General features: G+C 38.4%; 1 protein-coding gene across 1 annotated transcript in view; it reads left to right on the top strand.

Annotated features, from left to right (window-relative positions):
• The window catches only part of NAA25 (N-alpha-acetyltransferase 25, NatB auxiliary subunit), a 69,874-nt gene that overhangs the window by 23,356 nt on the left and 24,429 nt on the right, over window positions 1-22,089 (top strand). Inside the window, exons 8-15 of the mRNA XM_047698335.1 lie at window positions 625-736; window positions 1,343-1,432; window positions 2,771-2,940; window positions 6,280-6,392; window positions 11,408-11,615; window positions 12,409-12,498; window positions 17,716-17,896; window positions 18,508-18,607. Of these exons, the coding sequence (XP_047554291.1) occupies window positions 625-736; window positions 1,343-1,432; window positions 2,771-2,940; window positions 6,280-6,392; window positions 11,408-11,615; window positions 12,409-12,498; window positions 17,716-17,896; window positions 18,508-18,607 (1,064 nt within the window). The remainder of the gene's footprint in view (window positions 1-624; window positions 737-1,342; window positions 1,433-2,770; window positions 2,941-6,279; window positions 6,393-11,407; window positions 11,616-12,408; window positions 12,499-17,715; window positions 17,897-18,507; window positions 18,608-22,089) is intronic.

Here is a 22,089-nt window from a genome sequence, read left to right as displayed (position 1 = left end):
TTTTTACCCAGCTGGATTATAGTTTAGGATAGTTAAAATGAAGATTATCTGTAGGAAATTCATAATGTGGTTGTTGGTATCCGTAAATTGCTAAGCTGTTTTGAAAGGTCGGGGTAAATCTCATTTGGTCAGAAATAGTAGTCATAGTTTTTCTGTTCCTAGCTGTTGGGAAGGTGTTTGATTCATCTCTGTTCATTTTCGTATTGCTCCTAACTTCTCACCTGGCTCATCCCATTCCAGTCCAAGCTCATTTAATGTTTTGGAACTGTTTGTATAGATGGGAAGTCTGTCTATGGACCAAATATACTAGTTCCTAAATGCTTTTGGGGTTTTATAAGTGTATCCCATGTATTAGATCCTCAACTCAGTACATTCTGGATCCTTGTAGTTTATAGGAAAAATGATTATAAAAGTTTAGTATCAGAAATTTATTTTTTTCTTTTCAGGAAAATAATCTTTAATAAGATAATAGTTTGTATCTACTAGTGGTCCCATTTTCTAAGAGAGGGAGTAAGAAAATGTGACATTTTCCTTCTTGTGTTTGGACTTTATTCTGCTTTCTGAGGAAAAATGAAACCAGCTTACCAATTTTTATTTTTTTTTTTTAATAATTTTTAATTGTAGAGAAGTTGACAAGTGAGATTCAGAGTCGGGAAAATAAGTGCATGGCTATGTATAAGAAGCTGAGCAGGTGGCCAGAGTGCAATGCCCTTTCCAGGCGCCTCTTACTGAAAAAGTGAGTAGATGGTTCTCTCTGGGCCATGAGACTGGAGTGGGGCTCTTAGGTGTCACTACTGAATTTTTTTTTTTTAATCTGTTGTCTTTTATATTTCCTGAGCATAAATCTTGCAGTAATGTGGCCTAGGTATTTTTAAAAGTTTTTTGATGAAACTTTATCTTTCAGTAAAGGGGTATAATGGAACTTAAGCCATCAGAGTGCGAAGTATTACGTCTTCAGAATGAATGCTAAAAACCATTAATTTGTTAAATTCAGTATTGGTCTAAAAGAAACATGTGTGTTGTGTCGTTCCCCCCCCCCCCCCACTGCCACCGGCTGCCCATTTTGAGGAAGTACTAACATGGGAGTTTTTTGTTAAGAATATTAGTTTTCTGGACCTGTTTATTTCATTGAAGGAAATAACTTTTTCCTAAAAGTTTTTTACTTTGAACATGCCTCTCAAATTCCCTTTTCGGGTGGCAGAGGAAACTCAGAGGGAGGGTTGGGGTTCTCCTAGTAAAGACTAAAATGTAACCTAGAAAATAAATTGAGTATCATGGTTCCTAGGGCAGACTTGTCACAACTTGGGTTTAATCCTGTGTGCACCATTCAATCTGATTTTAGCTCAGATGACTGGCAGTTCTATCTGACTTATTTCGATTCTGTCTTTCGACTGATTGAAGAGGCCTGGACTCCTCCTCCTGAAGGTGAACAGTAAGTTGACTCCTTTCCTGAATTACAGTGGCACTTTTTAGCATGCTGTAGCAAAATGATGTCATTGGAAGCCTAATAGAATTCTTTTTTTGGTCTCAGTAGTGTGTTCCTTTCAAAGTAAGATATTTCATTTTTTTACAATTACAAAATAAATGTGTTCATTGTGAGAAATCTTAAAACTAAGTGCAGAAATGTATGGTGTAGAAAGTGTTCCTAAATATCTTATCACCCCAGAAATAACATTTTTTCCCCACTTTTGTTGAGATATAACTGACTCAGAGATAATTTTTTTTTTTTTTTTTAAGTAAGTTCTACACCCAGTGTGGGGCTTGAACTCATGACTTCTGAGCCCAAGATCAAGTCGCATGCCCTGCCAGCTGAGCCAGCCCGGTGCCCCCAGAGATAACTCTTGATGGCAGTTTAGAGTCCTTTCTTCCAGATTTATTTTGTCAACATACTAATGTAATTATTCTCATTATTTAACATAAAAATGCAGTTATATTAGACATAATGGTTTGCAACTTGGTATTTTCTCCCTTAAAATATATCTTGGGCATCTTCCATATATGGTATATATAGATTCGTTTCATTCTTTTTAGTGACTTAAGAGAACTCCACTTTAGAGATGTAATTCATTTAACCTGTTTCCCATTGATGGACTGATGAACACTTGGATTGTTGCTGGTTTCCTTTTTTTTTTTTTCCTTTGCTATTCTAGACAAAAACACAAACATAAATGGGATCTTTTTAAAAAGTAAGGATTTAAGGTGGTGATGAGCTGATTCTTACTTTGTAATATTAACTGAGTGATCTAATTTTTCTCAGCCTTCATTCTTAAAGCAATAAAGTAAAGTTTACTTAAAAATTTTTTTTATCAGGCAATATTTTATATATATAAAGTTATCCATTCTTTCTTTTTCTTTTTCTTTTTTTAAAAGGTTTTATTTATTTATTTGACAGAGAGGGAGAAGCAGGCTCCCCGCTGAGCGGAGAGCCCAATGTGGGGCTTGATCCCAGGACCCTGAGATCATGACCCGAGCCGAAGGCAGAGGCTTAAGCCACTGAGCCACCCAGGCGCCCCTCCATTCTTATTTTAAAGAAAGAGGTAGAGGTAACTAGTCACAGTTCAGTAATCAGATGCCAGAATTGGGAGTGATCCTTTGCCATGTTAGTTATCAGAATGTGCTCATAGTTCTCTTTTACTCCCTTACTATTTTATAAATCAGAGTGATTTTTATTTTTTAATTTGTTTCTTGAAGTCAATTTGACTTCACTTTTAAGTTTTAGGATGGACAGTAGAGGTACAAAATACCTTTTTCCATGTGTGTTTATACCTAGCTCTTTAGAAGGAGAAGTGCATTATTCTGCAGAAGAAGCTGTGAAGTTTATAGAAGATCGGATAACAGAAGAATCTAAAAGTTCCCGCCATCTCCGAGGACCACATCTTGCTAAACTTGAACTGATTAGACGTTTAAGACGTCAAGGTTTTAATGATGAGTACAAACTGGGTAAGAACCCTTAATATGATTTGGGAACTTTGGAGAAGATACAGGGATGCCCTCCATACCCAAGTGCAGTTTTCATTCTCTGAGGTCTGTGATGATAAAGTCATGCTTGGGAAGCAAATATCTTCATAACCTGAAAATATTTACTCATGAATAGATTACTGTACCGTTATCTCTCAATCATGTCTTCAACTCGACATTAGCATCTCTTCCTTTTTCGCCAGCGTCTTTATGAGGCATTCTTTTTTGACTCAACATTAATGTCAAAATCAATTTCACAGTATAATAGCCAATTTTGTAAAAAAAAGTTTCAAGATTTCATGAAGCGGATGAAAGGTTTCTTGAAAATCTGCTTCAAGCACTCACAAAACCATTCATGAAAGAACATCTGGCAGAGTTAGAACAATTAACAGTTAAGAGAAAATTTATAAGGACAATGACAGGATAGGAGGAAAACATGATTCAGATAATAAAGCATGAAGAGAGGCCTTCAGGAAAATTGAGGAACCCCTTAGATGTTTTTTTGAAAATGATGGATGTCATATTCTAATTCACAGTTTTGTTGGAAAATGGCACCGTTCCCCTCAAAAAGCGGTAATTCTTTGCTCATACTAAGAATTAGCTTATGGTTTAGTTATAGCCTAAATTTTAAGTTTAAGATAATAAACTTTCTTTTTTATTTTTTTAAGATAAAGCTCCAAAGGACCCCCCCCCCCACTTATCGTTATGAAAATTTGGTTCTCATTAAAAGAGGCTGCTTTTTGGCACCAGTTGTCCTGAGATGATGAGCACTTCCAGTATCTAAAGATACTCCAGTATCTTAGATCATCTCATTTTAATCATCTAATTAATGCTCTTTGCAGCTTATTATTATTACTATTTTTTAAGATTTTATTTATTTGAGAGAGAGACAGTGAGAGAGAGCATGAGAGGTGAGAAGGTCAGAGGGAGAAGCAGACTCCTCATGGAGCTGGGAGCCCAATGTGGGACTCAATCCTGGGACTCCGGGATCCTGACCTGAGCCCAAAGACAGTTGCTTAACCAACTGAGCCACCCAGGCATGCTTTGCAGCTTATTCTAAAATTAACTGTGGGCTTCTCTCATTCCCTTCCTAGAGTTTTCACAACCAGTTTTGAACTCCATGTTGACTTCTTTAGGTCTACTTCAGGAACCTTGTCTCACAGAATTGCCAATGAAAATTTTTGTTTGATCCTTAGCTGATCCCCAGCAAATGTTAACATAGATTCCATTCTTTCCAAAGTTAGATATAAAAGTATTTGGATCTAGGGGCACCTGAGTGGCTCAGTGGGTTAAGCCTCTGCCTTCGGCTCAGGTCATGATCTCAGGGTCCTGAGACTTTTTTTAAAAAAAAAAAAGTATTTGGATCTGTGTTGGCACTTGCTGTGTCCATCTTACGTCTTTCTCTTCTTTCCACCTTGCATAAGAGAGATTTGTGTTTACCTAGTTGCCACCATTGTTTTTTTTGTTTTTGTTTTTGTTTTTGTTTGTTTTGAAGTAAGCCCTGCCTGCAACATGGGGCTTGAACTCACAACCCCAGGATCAAGATTTACATGCTGTATGGACTGAACCAGTCAGGCACCCCTCCACAAATTTTTTTTTTTTTTTTTTAAGATTTTATTTATTTGAGAGAGAGCATGAGTGGGGTGAAGGGCAGAGGAAGAAGCAGACTCCCCGCTGAGCCGGGAGCCCAACATAGGGCTCCCAGGACCTTGGGATCATGACCTGAGCCGAAGGCAGACACTTAACCAACTGAGCCACCCAGGCGCCCCCACAAAACTTTTTTTATGCAGATCAGTAAGTGATTCTTAGTGTCTTGGATCAGCGTCCTTTGAGAATCTGATCAAAGCCATGGACTTTAGTTCTCTGAAATGTGGACAGAAACCAAGACCTAAAATCTTACAGAAACTCTGGTTTAATTTGAGAACATTTTTTTAATTATTTTATTTTTTGTTTTTAATTTTTTTAAAAATTTTTGTTTTTAATTGTGTGGTTTTTTTTTTTAAGGTTTTTTTTTTTTTTTAAGATTTTTTTTTTTTTTTTTTAATTTATTTGAGAGAGAGACAGTGAGAGAGAGCATGAGCTAGGAGAAGGTCAGAGAGAGAAGCAGACTCCCCGTGGAGCTGGGAGCCCGATGCGGGACTCGATCCCGGGACTCCAGGATCATGACCTGAGCCGAAGGCAGTTGTCCAACCAACTGAGCCACCCAGGCGTCCCAAGGTTTTTTTTTTTTTTTTTTAATTTATTTGACAGAGAGAGATCACAAGTAAGCAGAGAGGCAGGCAGAGAGAGAGGAGGAAGCAGGCTCCCTGCAGAGCAGAGAGCCCGATGTGGGACTTGATCCCAGGACCCTGAGATCATGACCTGAGCTGAAGGCAGAGGCTTAACCACTGAGCCACCCAGGCACCCCTTTAATTGTGTTTTTAATTTGAGGAAAAATAAAAGGCACTGGTAGCTTCTGTAGATCCATGTTTAAATTTTCCACAGTGAGTGATCTTGTTGGGAGTTACTGGCTTGTACTCTTCCCATTTTCTCTTGTGTTGTGCATGTGAAACATTTAGTACTTCAAAGAACTGTGGAAAGAAGCATGTTTGTTCAATGTTTGTATATAAACTTCAGTCTTTATTTAAATTTTAATGAAAACTTTTTAGGTATTTAAACTTTAATTAGTGAAAAGTGTCACATTTCCCAAGTGTAATAACAAGTAAACTAGTTGAGATTGTAAGATTCAGCTCCTTTTTAAAATACATGTTTAAACGGGTAAGCCATCCTGCAGCCCTCATTGTCATTCTCATTCAAGTATTCAAGCAAAATTATATTTATTTTTTTTAAGTTTTTATTTATTTATTTGAGAGAGAGACAGAGAGAGCATGAGCTGGGGATGGGGCAGAGGGAAAAGCAAAGTATCCATTGATCAGGAGCCTGATGGAGGGCTTGATCCCAAGACCCCGAGATCATGACCTGGGTTGAAGGCGGATGCTTAACTGACTGAGCCACCCAGGTGCCCCATCAAGCAAAATTTTAATTGAAATAAATATTTTTGGGGATGCCTGGGTGGCTCAGTGGGTTAAAGCCTCTGCCTTTGGCTCAGGTCATGATCCCAGGGTCCTGGGATCGAGCCCTGCGTCGGGCTCTCTGCTCAGCAAGGAGCCTGTTTCCTCTACTCTCTCTGCCTGCCTCTCTGCCTACTTGTGATCTCTGTCTGTCAAATAAATAAAATTTTTAAATTAAATAAAAGAAATGAAAAAAAAAATATTTTTCAAATCAGACCTCTTAAATTTGCAGAAGCAAATATAGTGATTTCTTTTTCTCTCACTCTCTTAGGTGATCCAGAAGAATTAATGTTCCAGTATTTTAAAAGGTTTGGGGATAAACCTTGTTGTTTTACAGACCTCAAGGTGTTTGTTGACCTGCTACCTGCTACACAGTGTACAAAAGTAAGTACAGTTCAGAATTCTGTTGGGTACCTGTATTACTTGTAACTAGGTCGAATCTGTGTGTGAGTGGTGAACACGAGATGCCAAGGTAACTGCTCTAGCAAGCCAAGGACTCCAGGTGCTAACAGATTAAGAGATGATTTCTTGTTAAATTTAGCCATGAAGAGAATAAGCCTCTGATGGATAATTGGATTGTCTTTTTGTTTTATGGTGTGTTTTTGTTTTGTTTTGCTTTAAGATAATTATAGATGTACATGCAGTTGTAAGAGAAATAATACAGAGAGCTTTATAGCCCATTCCCATTTTGCCCCACTGGTAACGTCTTGCCTAACTATAGTATAATATCATAATTAGGAAATTGACATTGATACAATTCACTGACCTTGTGGAGATTTCAGCAGTTTTACATCTGGGTGTATACGTGTGGTACATTAATGTGTATTTAGTGCAGTGTATTGCACGTGGACTCAGTGACCTCTGCCAGTGTCAAGATACAGAACAGTTCCACCACCAGGATCCCACGCGCTACCCCTTTTTACCTGCCGCCATTTCCCTGCACCTTCCCCTTTCCCTGTCTCTCTGTCCCCTGGCAATCATTAATATGATTTCTATTTCTGTAATTTTGTCATTTTAAGAATGTTATGTAATAGAGCCATAGTATGTGTAACTTTCTGAGATTGACTTTTTTCCTCCCTCAGCATAATTCTCTGGAGTTTCATCCATGTTAATGTTTCAATAGTTCATTCTTTTGTATTGCTGAATAGTATTCTGTCATATGGATGTGCCACCGTTTCTTTATAAACTGTTGAAAGACATCCAGTTTCCTGTTTTTGGCTGTTACATATAGAGCTGCTGTGGACATTTGTGTGGGGCTCTTTTTGTGTGAACTTGTGTCTTCGTTTCTATGAAAAAAATGCCCAGTAGTGTAATGATAGCTGCTTGTTTAGTTTTTTTTTTTTTAAAGAAATGGCCAGACTTTTTCACAGTTGCCATTCCATTTTAAATTCCTATTAGCAGTAAATGAGTGATCTAGTTTCTCTGCATCTTCATCAGGATTTAGTGCTGTCACTGTTTTTTTTTTTTTAATTTTTAATGATTTTATTTATTTATTAGAGAGAGAGAGAGCATGAGAGGAGAGAGAGATCAGCGGGAGAAGCAGACTCCCCACCGAGCAGGGAGTCCGATGTGGGACTCGATCCCAGGACTCCAGGATCATGACCTGAGACGAAGGCAGTTGCTTAACCAACTGAGCCACCCAGGCGCCCCTTGTCACTGTTTTTAATTTTAGCCATTCTGGCAGATACATAGTGGTTTTAATGTGTAATTCCCTCTTGGTTAATGGTGTTGAACGTCTTCTCATGTGCTTATTTGCCAGCTTTATATTCTCAGTGAAATATGTGTTTCTGTCTTTTGCTCCCTTCATAGTTCGTTTTTGTTTCTTTACTGTTGAGTTTTGAGAATTTGGATATTCTAGATACAGCTCCTTTGTCAGATACGTGGTTTCACATATTTTCTCCCAGTCTCTGCTTGTCTTTTCATCCTTTAATAGGATCCTTTGCGGAGCAAGGTTTTACATTTTGATGCACTTATTTTGGAATAATTTTAGATTTATAGAGAAGTCACAAAGATAGTACAGAAAGTTACACTATAGTCTTAACCCTTGCTTGTTAATATTTTAAATTACCATGGTACATTTGTCAAAACAAGACACTGGCACACTCTTTTTAACTAACCCCTAGATTTTATTTAGATTTTCCCAGTTTTCCTATTACTGTCCTTTTTCTGTTCTGTGATCTAATCCAGTGTACCACATTGTAGTTAGTTGTCACATATTAGGAGTTTTTGCTATAAATGAACCAATGTAAATTTCTTACATAATGCAGTGGGGAAGCTTATCTTTAGACTCCTCATCCACAGCAAAATGTACTGGGTCAGATTGCTCACCCGTTGCTGGGAACTTCATACCCTGTTCCACAGTATGAGTTTTTAGTGTTTAGTCCAGAGTGTCCCTGGTAGTGGGCAGGTGGAGTACTCTACCAGTTGGAAGAACAGTGTATGTGGGGTAGGGTAGAGTGCCATGTAAAGAAACAGTGGCATGTATAAAAGAAAGTCCATGATTTGATCAGTTTTACTCATAAATACCTCTGTAATTAGTGAAGGTTGCAGCGAAGCCTTCCTATCACAGGGTTGCCACCACCTGTTATTCCAGAGTGCCTTCTGTTGCCCCCATAGTGGAGGTTACTGGAGTATTTGTTCGGTGGTTTTATGTTCAGTCCACCAGGCTTGATACTTGGCAGTCTTGAGGGTGACGTATCTAGGGGGGATGGAGCAGTGCCTTCCCAAACTGGTAAGTAGCCAATGATCTCTCGGTTGTGAAATGACTGTCACCATTCACTTTGGTTTAGTAAAACTATTCTTGGAGTGCTGTGTTTACAGGGCTCAGGTCAAGCTTTAGAAGTTTCCAGATTAATTGTAGGATATCCAGAAAAGGAGTTCTGGGTTGTAGGAGGACTTGAAAGCATAGGAGAGAGAAATGGAAGAGAGGTTTGGTCTGGTGAGGACACAGTCCTTCCTTTCTCATAACTGAAAAGCTCCCGTACAAAAAGGGAATAAGAATTGGGATCCGCAGGAAGTTGTTACAGGGAATACAGAATTTGGCCAGTGGAAAAAAGGTCTTTCTAGTAGTTAGATTCTCTAAAAATACAATGTGTGAGTTTCATGTTACTAGAGCGATTTAAGCAGAATCTAGAACTGTGTGGAAGAGATTTTTTCAGTTAGTATTTGTTGCAGATATTATGTACTAAGTGCTAAGATTTGGAACAATTGATCATGTCTTCCGTTGCTTCCCATCTTAGAAGTTGAAGCATCAACTAATGAGGCTGCATTAAAGGGACACTTAATTGCCTTCAGCTGAGATTCATAAGGGTTTGCTAATGTATATCTAGTATAAGCTCTACTGTATTAGTATGTTTGAAACATACTAATCTCATGTGACCTCATAGAGTAAATAATCTATTGAGATGAACCCTCTAGAAATGCTGGGATACTAGCAGTGGTGGGTAGTCGTTGTTCTGTGAAACAAAGGATTTAAAGCTGTTGGAATGAGTTTTGTAGACCCACATAAATTTTCATTGAGGGGGTAATTTTGCTGCCACAACTTTTTAAATGTAGGATGACTTCAGTAGCTAAAAATTCTGCCTTTCAGCAGTGTGTTTGTCAGAGGATTGCAAACCATTTAAGTAAATTTCAAGCTGAGAGCTATAGTCCCAGTCTTTTAAACTGGGACGAGCCCCTACAGGTAGGCCACTGAATCCAATTATCCTGAAGTGGCTCACCCAGAGTGATGTTTTTATCTTTTGATTTCCTTTGCCCTGGGGTTTTAAGCTAAACAAATGATTACAGGTTTTATAAAGAAGCTTTTTGCATAGCAGTAAAATGGTACAGGCTAGAATAAAGAATGAATGCATTGTTTCATGACAAAACCTGTCTGGAAGATTCTTTAGCATTCCTTGAAGAAGGCATTAATGATAAGCATCACTAATATATAGAGTAGCTTGCAAGAATGGACCAGCCGGCAGTAGAAGCTATATAGGCATTTAATCAAAAATATGAAGACCGGGGCTGCAGTTTCTTTGTTGCACATGATTATCTGATCATAATAATTAAAATTCATACATTTGGAGACAAATTGAAGCAACATTGGTACAGATGTGAGACTGCATGAGTGGGGTTTTCTTTAATTTTTATTTTTATGAAAAAATTACATGGATAAAGTTGAAAAAGCTGAATGGTACTATAAGGCTTCTTTTGAAAGACAGTAGCAGCTCTTTGCCACCTTCACCCTGCTTCTGGCTCTCTACAGGCAGATCGCGTTCAGCTCCTACCTGTGTCTTCTGTGATTTACCTCAGTATTTCTAAATTACAGATTTGTATAACAGTTTATTTTTACAGTTACAGTCTTCCTCTGTTGGAGCCCTTTCATGGAAGGATGATCATCTCATTTACAACATCCCACTTCTCTCCTTACGTGCTTGCCCCCCGATTTAGTTTAGTGTTTATTCAGAATTTGTATTGTTACGAAATTTTATGTATTTTATGGAGATTTCTTACACAGCTTACTTTCTCAGAATTAATCTTTTTTTAAATTCACCCCAATCTGACAGAACCATGAAAGTATAAAACTGTTCTTCAGTTAGTCTAAAACATGAGGTGATCATCTGTTTCATTCTACTGCAAACCTTTTCTATCCTCCCACCCCTTACCCCTCACCTCAGAAAATACTTTTTTTTTTTTTTTAAAGATTTTATGTATTTGTTTAAGAGAGAGAGCTGAGGGAGAGGGAGAAGCAGACACCCCACTGAGCAGGGAGTCTGACATGGGGCTTGATCCCAGGACCCTGGGATCATGACCTGACCCAAAGGCAGACGCTTAACCATTGAACCACCCAGGCTCTCCTAAAATCATTTTAATGCAAGGTGTTAGCATCAGGAGAAACTGGATGAGAAGGGTACCTGGGATCTCTCTGGATTATTTCTTAAATCTGCATGTGACTCTGCATCTGAAAATAAAACTTTAATAAGAAGCAACTTAAGGCCACTGACATGACATAACTATTCCTCTCAACATGTAATATTTTCTGTAAGAATTCACTTGTATATCAATTGTAATTGTAGGTTTGTTTTGGTAATCTCTTTTTATAGCTTTCCTAATCAAGCTTTTCATTGCCGTATCATTATATTATGTTGTGTGGAATAATTTATGAAACGTTTTCACAATTATTTTAATCTGTCAGTGGTATAGTACCCGGTATTGAGAGATGACTTGTGGCCAGCAGTGAATGAGAATGCCATTTCCGTTGGCCTTTTATCAGCATTGTGTGCTGTTAGAAGTTTTTTTGTTTTAGTAATTTTGGTAGATAGAAAATGCCTTTTTCTAGATCACTTCAGCATTTGTTAATTACAGCCTGCCAAAGATGAGTTCTGTTTTGAGATTGGTGCTTTTTTCCTACATTGCAGTTTATTAATCAGTTACTTGGAGTTGTTCCTTTGTCGACACCAACCGAGGAGAAGCTGGCGCTGCCTGCGGACATCAGAGCTCTGCAGCAGCATCTGTGTGTCGTGCAGCTGACGAGGCTGCTCGGCCTGTACCACACTATGGATAAAAACCAGAAGCTGAGTGTGGTCAGAGAACTGATGCTAAGGTATCAGCACGGACTAGAATTTGGTGAGCATTCTTTCAAAATGTATAGTAGTTGCCTGATTTGCTAAGTTTTAGTCTGTTGGGTTTTGTTTTTATCACTCAGAGCACCTTGTTTTAATGAGTTTGGCAAGGAGCTTATTCTGGGAAGACTGTTCACATATAAAGCCTCTCTTAAGTTTGGAGTTTTGAATAATGATAGGTGTCCATATTCTTCTTGATTGAGCTAACTGTCACACTGGGGCTCATATGAATTACATGGGGCTTATGATTAATTGTGACATTTTCTGCTTATAGGCCTTACTATTTTTAATATATAGACTGAAATTGAACAAAGTGAATGTCATAGATTATGAGGTAAATGTTTAGTTCAGAAGTAGATGACCTTTTGCTAGATATATGTGATAAAGTATAAATTATGTGACCAGATGATGTCAGTGTTTCTCTAACTGTAATCTGAATCATTAGGTGAAGTAATGAGTGTACCATTACTTTAGTTGTACATGGCCCTTGGCTTCTGTTCTTCTCTTTACCTGAAACCTCCTTCCAAATCTTGCTGCTCTCCCTTTGGGGCCATTGCAGATACCACCTTTGTTCTAGAACTCTTCCTTCTGCTCCAGTTGAGTGTGGCCTTACCTTCTTTTGAATCCTTTGATTCATGGCTTACATTTTTCTTCTGGTATTTATATGCCTCTTACTACTTTCATTTCCTCTTTTTTTATCTTCTCCCTCCTGTCATTTTCCTGCTTTAAAAAACTTCTTTGGGGCAGTGATAGTTGAACAAATGTTAAAATACAAATATGGGATTTTTTCCCTACAGGGAAATCCTGTTTGAAAACCGAATTGCAGTTTTCAGACTATTACTGTCTCCTTGCTGTCCATGTGCTTATTGATATATGGAGAGAAACAGGTAAGGAAGAGTGATTTCAGTTTGACTTTATGCTTTGCTTTTATTGATTATAAATCCTGAGACTAATTATATAATCCAAGAATTTGATTTATGCTTTTAGGTTTTTCCTCCTTGCCCTTCTCCAGGGTGCTTCTAGAAGAACCCATCTCCAGATAATCCCCCTCTCTCTAATCCAGATAATCTTAAATCAGTGCACATCTGTTCTGTTTTTATTTTTTAAATTTTATTAAATTATAGTTGATACACATTACATTAATTTCAAGTGTCCAGCATAGTGATTTGGCAGTTCTGCACATCATGCCCTGCTCACCACAAATGTAGCCAGCACCTGTTGCCGTGTACCACCGTCGCAGTACCAGTGACTGTATTTCCTACGCTGTGCCTTTCATCCCTGTGACTTACTCATTCCGTGACTGGAAGCTTATACCTCCCACTCCTCTTTTCCTCACCCTCCGTTCCTCCTGACAACCATCAGTTCTATATTTATAGGTCTGTGTCTCCTTTTTTGTTTGTTCATTTTATTTCTTAGATTACATATAAGTGAAATCATATGGTATTTGTTTTTCTCTGTCTAGCTTATTTCACTAGCATAATACCCACTAGGTCCATCCATGTTGCAAATGGCAAAATATTCTTTTTTATGGCTGAATAATATTCATGTGTGTATGTATGTGTGTATGTGTATACACATGTGTGTACACACCACATCTTTATCCATTCGTCTATTGATGGACACTTGGTTTGCTTCCGTATCATGGCTATTGTAAATAATGCTGCGTATGTATATCTTTTTTAAGTTAGTATTTTCATTTTCTTTTGGTAAATACCCAGTAGTGGAATTACTGAATCATACGATATTTCTGGTTTTAATTTTTTTTGAGGAACCTCCATACTGTTTTCCACAATGGCTGCACCAATTTACATTCCCACCAGCAGTGCATGAGGGATCCTTTCTCTCCACATCCTTGTCAACACATGATATTTCTTGTTTACTGTTATGTTTTTAAACATTTCTGAAAAGTGAATAATGATTGAACTACCTATTACAAAGTTGCCACAATTAAAATAAGAGAAACTGATTCAGAGAGAGATGTATAGGTCCATGAAATGGAATAGCCCTTTTTATTCACTTAAAAAAGTGTTGAGGAGAATGTACTCTTTTGGGAATGTAATTCTAATTAACCTGTTAAGGACAGAAATACAATATATGCTGAAGGAAGCATATATCCTTGAGCAAGAAAAGGATGATTCAGCAAATGATACTGAGATTCCCTTTAGGTCTCACTCCTGACATTTTCTTTTATTAGCAGTTTTTTGGGAAAAAAAAATTTAGGTACTTATTGCATATTATTCATGAGAATAAATTGCACAAGAAACAAAGGGCTGGGGAGACAGTACTGTGTGTGGTGGACACAAGCCCTGCCCTTGGGGGTCGTTTCATGGAGCATTTGATTTTCATACCATCACCCTTGGGCTGAAAACCCTTCAGAGGTTTTCCTGAGGGTAAAGGTCAGCCTCTTTAGGATAGTTTACAGTGCTCTGTATGACCTAGCCTCTGCTTATATCTCTAAATTCTTAGGTACTGATAGCCTAAATCTGCTGGTTTTTTTGCTAGTATTAGTGAACGTCATGTGCCTCTCTTTGAAATAACTTCCTTCCTTCCTTCATCTAACTTTTACCTCTGACGAGCCTGTCTTGATTTCACACTCCCCCCACCCCCCCACCCACTAAAGAGTTTATGCCCCTTCTGAACGTTGTGTGTATCCCTGTGCTAGTACTTGTTATACTGTATTGTACTGGAGATGGGGCTGAAATCCTTTTTATCAGAGTCTTTGTCATCTGAGCCCCAGAATCGTGAGTTTGCATAGAGCTGTAAAACATCCATGAATGAACTGACCCCTTGATCCCTATCAGATACCCTTCCCCACTTACTCTAGCATCCGTTCTTGCTCCTAAGTGACTATATGGCTTTGCTAATCCCTTGTTTTTTTTTAGCAACATGCCCAGTATAGCAATAGCAGCTAACATTTGTTGATCTGCAGGCCCTTGAAAGTGCTTTACATGAATTAGGTAATTTAAACCTCATAATATAGTTAAGATTGGTGCAGTTTTATAGAGAAGGAAAGACAGGGCAGAGAAAGAAGTTAAGCAGATTTTCCATAATCATACAGTACAGTGCAGATACATTGAGAAATTGCCAATATTATAAAGATGCAGGTTTCTTGCAGTCAGTGAAAGGGAGGTTGCGGTGCTCTAATTGGAGGCATAGTCACTGTCCAGGGTGGATCTGACAGATACTAGAAATCTGTAGAAATTCGGTATGAATGTTGGAAGACTCTGATTTGAATGTGAAAGACGAAGAAGAGCATTTTAAAATTTTTTCTAAGATTTTACTTATTTATTTGACAGAGAGAGACACAGATTGAGAGGGAGCACAGGCAGGGGGAGTGGGAGAGGGCGAAGCAGGCTTCCAGCTGAACAGGCAATCTGATGCGGGGCTCGATCCCAGGACCCTGGGATCATGACCTGAGCCGAAGAAGGCAGACACTTAACGATTGAGCCACCCAGGTGCCCTAAGAAGAGCACTTTAAGAAGTTGATGATGCTCTCAGATATTTTGCCAAAAGTCATTTGTTTATGATTCTGCAAAAGTAAAATGGGGAGTTAAGGATATCTTTTTTCCCTCCAGTTTTATTGAAGAAATGTGATTGATATATTACATTGTATTAGCTTAAGATTGTATAGCTTAAGATGTATAACATAATGATTTGATATATGTATATCATGAAATGATTACCACCATAAGTTTAGTTAACATCTGTCACCCCACAGTTAGTTTTTTTTCTTATGATTAGAAATATTAAGATCTACTCCCCTAGCAGCTTTTGAGTATACAGAACAGTATCATTAACTGTAGTCCATACTATACATTAATATAGCTCTAGAACTTATATCATTTTGTTATATTACAACATTTAGTTAGAAAACATTTTTCCAAAAAGCCTAATCAGTCTTTTGTGCTCTTTTCTTTTTTTTGCTTGATGCTCTTTTGATTTGGTGAAGAATTTGCATAGAGTTGTAGTTATAGCCTAAATTTTACAAAATAAAATAATAAATATCCTTGTAATGGTTTAATAGTTGAGAAAAAAATATAAATTATACTTTTTTAATGTTTATTTTGAAATTTTGTTTCCATTTTAAGGAGATCTTTTTTTCAATACAGGTTATCTTTGAGTAACTAGGATTTTTTTCTTTTTTAAGATTTTTGTTTACTTGAGAGGAAGAGCATGAGCTGAGGGAGAAGCATACTCCTCTCAGAGCAGGGAGCCTAACACAGGGCTCTATCCCAGGACCCTGAGATCATGACCCAAGCCAAAGGCAGACCCTTAACTGACTGAACCACCCAGGCACCCCATTCTTTTCTTTTCTTTTTTTAAGATTGATTTATTTACTTTAGAGAGAGAGTGAGGGAGAGCAAGTGTGCACACCAGTTGGGGGAGGGGCAGAGGGAGGGAGTACTCAAGGCAACTCCTGCTGAGCACAGAACCTGCCAGGGGCTCAATCCCAGCACCCAAGCTGAAGCCAGGAGTTGGTCGCCTAACTGATTGAGCCACCCAGGCACCCTGAGTAACTAGGACTTCTTAGAATTATTTATTCCCTTTAATTGTCCAGCTCTTTACTCACCTCTGAGCCCCTTGAGGCCAGGAACCACCCGTGACCTTTATCCTCCGGTCCTATATCTAGTGTTGCTCTAGAGTTTTAAGTCAGTAAGTGTTGAATTCAATAAAATTACAATTGTTTTTTTTTTTTTTTTAGATTTTTATTTCTTTATTTTAACAGAGAGAGAGAGATCACAAGTAGGCAGAGAGGCAGGCAGAGAGAGAGGGGGAAGCAGGCTCCCCGCTGAGCAGAAAGCCCGATGTGGGGCTCGATCCCAGGACCCCGAGATCACGACCCGAGCCGAAGGCAGAGGCTTTAATCCACTGAGCCACCCAGGCGCCCCTAAAATTACAATTGTGAAGACTAGGTAGCAACATGGGAAAACACTTCAAAGAGCAGAACACAAAATTAGATGATGTCGTGACTGCTACTGTGTAAAAGTAATTCTGATTCAAAGGCAATACATTAAAGTCATAATGGTAGTTTGCATAGATTATAGGTATGCATAGTTTGGGTAGGATTATGGATATTTATCTAAAACCCCAATTTTTGATTATATCGCATTTCTTGTAGAAAAAAGCCTGCAGCATATAATTCGAAAAGCTCAAGGCATAGAGCTTTTACTTTTAAGTGTTTTAAGTTTTAGTTTAAGTTTTCTCTGACTATAAAAATAACTTATAAAAGTGTTGGGAAACAGTTTATTTTAATCTTAACTTTTCCAGCTTCCAAAACACATTCTAAAAGCTGGCCTATTTCCTTCTCTTTTTTTCTGTGCTTGTCTTATAGACTAAAGATCACTTCTTCATGCTAATTTGAATTCTGTGTGTTATACTGAACTGTTACTGTATAAGTATTTTCCCTCATTACTAAAAACTCATTAATATCAAATGGTTGCATAATGTGGGCCTTATTATAATTTTCTTAATCATTCCCTCATTAGTACAATGAATGTTTTTGTATATAAATCTTTATCTCCATTTCATATTATTTCTTTAGGTTCATGAAAGAGAAGCTTACTTAATCTTTAAGACTATTGATGTATGTAACCTTTTGAATTTTGGTAGGCCAAAAATAAGTGTGTTGTATTAATTTGATTATTAGTGAACAGCTTTTTTGAAATATTATTTGACATCTGAATAGTAGAGTTACATATGGAAGAAAAATGTTGCCTAGAGAGAATATCTTCCTGGGGTCTGGTAAAGAAAATCCTGTATTGGGAAGGTTGGTGGACTCAAATTCTCCTTCAAGGTCCATCTCTTCAGAATCTAGGATTCTCAGAGGTTCTGTAACTTCCTTCCTAAACCTCACAACTTAAAGTCTGCATCACTTTTGCAGATGCATGTTTAAGAACTGAGGTAACTATTGAGAAACTGTCTATTCTGGGAAATTGCCTGTTTTGCTTACAGGTGTGTATCTAAAATTTGTTCTTTGACACCTAAACTCATTCTTCAAATAGTTAAGGGAGGTGCTAATACCAGTAAGTTTTTGTCTTTTGTTGATGAGAAATCTCCATCTGCTGCTAAGAACTATGGATAATACTGTTACGTTTTGGTTCTAGGTGACGAGACTGCTGTGTGGCAGGCCCTGACTTTGCTGGAAGAGGGATTAACCCACAGCCCTTCCAATGCTCAATTCAAGTTGCTGCTTGTTCGAATCTACTGTGTGCTGGGGGCGTTTGAACCAGTGGTGGATCTCTACTCCAGCCTTGATGCTAAGCATATCCAGCATGACACCATTGGGTTGGTAGTATATACTCTGAATACTGAGCAGCCAGCTACCTCAGGGTGGGGTCCTTACACACGGAGCTCAAGCTTTGCAGTTTCTGTTATTAAGCTTTTTAGATGACCATGATGACCCATTGCAAAGCGGAAAGATTTTTATATCTTCCAGCATTTGATGGTAATTTTTAAATTTGCACAGTTTTGAAAAGGTAAGAGTTTCCCCCAGAGGTAGCAAACGCTATATACTTGGAACACATTATCGTGAAGTCTTTATTTCTGCTTTGCAGTTGAGATTAATACATGTTCTTTATTTGTTGACCTTAGAGATCCTTTGAATTTGTGTTTTGACTGTTCTTTATGATGAGTCAAGGGTATTTTCTTTATCCCCTTCTGGTCCATTAATCATATGAGCGTAAGAAAGCATGGCATAGAGCTTTAGGTCTCCCACAAAACTGAATTAACTTTGCTCTTTAAAAAAAAAATTGATCCTGTGAATGAGATGATTTCTGTGACAGGCTATTTTAACTTCCCTGTGTGCCTATTTATCTGCTATAATAATTTGAAGTGTAGTTGGTACTGGAGGTGGTAAGTATAACATATTTTTTTTTCTTTCTTTCCTTCTGACCTAGCTATCTTTTGACCCGATATGCCGAATCCCTAGGTCAGTACGCTGCTGCATCCCAATCCTGTAACTTCGCACTCAGGTTTTTCCACTCCAACCAGAAAGATGTAAGTGAAAAATATTTTTAAAAAATATGTTCTTGCCTGCTGAATGCACGCGAGTCAGAGAATACCTTCCCTCGTGTGGCACGCGTGCACGTGAATGCACCATGCGTACTTGCAAGTGCCTTAGGCCATAGCTTACTGGACACGTCTGTTAGGTGGAGGTTAAGAGTTTTTGTGGTTGCTAGAGTGGGTGTGTTTAATAGAATCCATGCAGAGGTATAGTTAAAACACTATTAGAGTAGTAAGTGGTATTCCTCTTAGTTCTAAGGGACTTTTTCTAAGGGTATAAGAGGTAACCCATATGTGTTTATAGCCTGGGATGCCGTAGAAGATTCTGTAACAGCAGCTGCTCTGTTACCTTTATTTCCGAAGTTTATACTACCATGCTCTTTGCCAACAGCCAGTGCACTCGTATTTTCTTAGAATTATAAAATTGTCCAGTTGAAGGACATTTCAAGAAACTTGTGTCAATAATGTGTTTTTTAAAGTAGCAGTAAATAAGGTAGAGCTATGTGCCATAACGAAAGGATGGGATTTGCACCATATTTTTCACTGCAAGCAGACTTGGTCTCCACTTGTCAGTTAAGCAGAAGTTTTGAATAGTCTCTAGTCAGTCAACCAACTGTGTAAATCCACCTTGAACACAGTTGGTTGACTGACTAGAGGTGAACACAGGTGAAAAGAAGGCAAGTCTCTAGGATGGTCATTGCCTGCTTTGTTCTCTTGTGCTTCTAAAACTCATTGCTTGGAATTCGGTTATGCCAGATATCTGCCCATAGTTTTTTATTTTCATGGTCCAGCAGCAACTAAGGAACTTGGCAACGTAGCTGGTTTTGGGGTGGTTCTTTTGTAACTGTAACAGCTGTGGTTAATCTATCTTCCATCGAATTTTTTAGCCTTGTATTAAACAGAAGGCAGAGCGGAAGCATTTCTGAACAATGGAATACAGGTTTATTGTTGTCAGCTTGCAGTAATTCTGTCCTGGTAAGCCTTATGGCAAGGCCTAGAGGGCTGATGTAGCAAGGGATAGTAAGCTGTGCATCAGTTGGCTTTTAAGCCCTATTCCCCTTCCCCCATGGCACTTTCCAGTGTTTGGGATCTCTGTTCACACCTTATTTTGTGCCACAGCTCCTGATCAGGGAGAGAGGGAAGTAGGCATCAGTGTTTGAACATGCTGCCTGGAAGGTGCTGGCCTGGCTTAGAGATCCGAGGGCATCTCTAGGACCTTGGATTTCTAAAATATCTTAGCACAAGTAGGCAGTTGAGTTATAAGTCTGTGTGTTTGTACTCTGTGTTCAGGTATCTGTGCTTGCCCTCCTCTGTTCTTAAGAAGTTTTAATAAGTCAAGGGAAAAAATCAGAAGTGTTTCTCAAATCTCATTATTCTGGCTGTCACTTCTGTATTTCTAAGAAAGAGGTTAAAGAAGTATTTACTGATGACTCCTTTTTAAAGTTTTGTTCCTCTGATAGCTCTGAGGCAGAAGTTGGGGTAAATAATGGATTAATCCATGCCTGGTGGCTGGTTTTATTCCAGTTTTTAATCATCCAGCATTCTAGAAGCACCATATTGTTCCCGATTTGGTCAATAAGGCACATTTCATATGCTATTGAAAATTAAGCTTTGCTTCCTCCCTTCCTCCCACCAGTTACTGTGTCTAAAGAGTTGTTTTGAAAACAAAACACACCTACCCCAAAACAAAACAACTCAAGTTACTGTTATAGAGAAAGGAGATCTTCAGGAATGATTTGAGAGGGTATGTTGTTCTCAGTGCCTTTTTTTGTCTCTGAAGTTTTGCTGATGGTTATGTGAGGCAGAAGTGACTAATTAATCTGAATGTATGTGATGCTGGACCTGATCATTTTATTGATCTGGGAATAGGACTCTCTGCTTGAAATTTATTTTTATTACTACGAGAGAGCTTATTTAAACTTACTAAAGTAGATAATCTTTGGGGGGTCCTAGAGGCAAAAGCAAAAACCAGTAGAGCAAGGAAAATGCACCTTAAACCTTCATGCCTAGCTTGAGTCCGAAAATAGGGAACTGGGCACTGTGGCATTGACTGTTTCCTATAGGAATTTGAGGATAAGAAAGAGCACGAGTTTAGTGTTGTCTTGTATGGGTTAACCCTTCTGATAGTATTAGATCTTTGGAAGGCTAAAGCCCTGTGTTCTACATCTTTTATTCTTGGTAGTTTTTGAGATCCCCAGATGGTTCTTTCTTGATTGACTGATGTATTTCCATTCCTAACTTGATCTTCGAAAGAACACTTTTGCTCCTTAACTGGAAAATCCAGTGTTCTGCTTTGTAAGGCTCTGTGCTATGGGATTGAAATTTATATTTGGAAGGTCTACACAGGGATTTTCTTTTTGGAAAGGTCATCATTGTCATCTTACTTTGGAATAGATTTTTACAATGTGAGACTTAGAGACAGATGTTCTTATCTCTAAAAGTTACTTCTGTGTTTGTACTTCAAAAATAATTTCCCGTTAAAAGTCTGTTTTGGGTATTCATGAAGATGATCATTCAGGGTTGATGTCCATCTGTTTTGTTAATTCTTACAGTGACCAGGGTTCATTTCAGAAATCCATATGGGATATAACTAGCCTCATGGTGCATAAATGAGTAGAAATAGGTACGGACAACATTCTCTGATATTCAAAAGTTTTAAAGTGCCTGTGGCTTCCAGTTTTGCCTGCAGTTCCAGTAGGGGTTGTCTCTTCAAATTGTGGATGCACAGGCCCTTTTCTAGCTCTGCAGTGATGCTTTGCTGCAGCATTAAAGGAGGATGATCTTAAAAACAGAAGCCAGAGAGCTGCAGTTACCTTCTCAGTTTGTTAAAGGACTGCATTCCCTGTCTGTTGCCCCTTATTTTTCTTTTTTAAAAGCCATTGCCTCTTTTTCAAAAGTGATATTCCATGGACCACTCAGAAATTAAGACTGTCTGTCTACTTTGTAAAGCTGGGTTCTTTTCTTTAATCAGCGTGTTTTGGAGCTGTAATTGGTAAATGTGATTGAAATCCCCAGAAGTCCTGTTTTCATCCTGATTAATTGCTGGATCATTATGTTCCTAAGCAGCTGGTTTTTTCAAGCTGTAAGTTCCTGCCGCAAGAGCTGATAGTAAACCTTGCTTTTTCCAAGCCAAGAGGCCATAGGATAGGCCTGTGTGTTTAGAGTATCCTGGCCTCTTCTTGATGGGGCATATCACTGTCCTTTAATCAGGCTAGAAGGTACACTTGAGCTTTTTCGGATAGTCCTTCTTTACACCTGCAGGATCACAAGTAATCTTTTTAATTTTCTTGTGTCCGTCCGTCTTTAATTTCTCCAGATACTGCAGGCAAACAGCTCGCCGAGGTGTCCCATGGGGTTTAAAAGCCGCATCGAATGCAGTTGAATTAGCGCCCGTGGCGCAATCCCGCGGCCTGAAATGAACCCTGCGAGGCTGTGTATCAGAGGGTATGTTGTTGACTATCGGCATATTTTCCTAC

This window comes from Lutra lutra, chromosome 12, assembly GCF_902655055.1.
Source record: "Lutra lutra chromosome 12, mLutLut1.2, whole genome shotgun sequence".
NCBI classification, from domain to species: Eukaryota; Metazoa; Chordata; class Mammalia; order Carnivora; family Mustelidae; genus Lutra; species Lutra lutra.
This window is presented reverse-complemented; position numbering and strand designations above follow the sequence as displayed.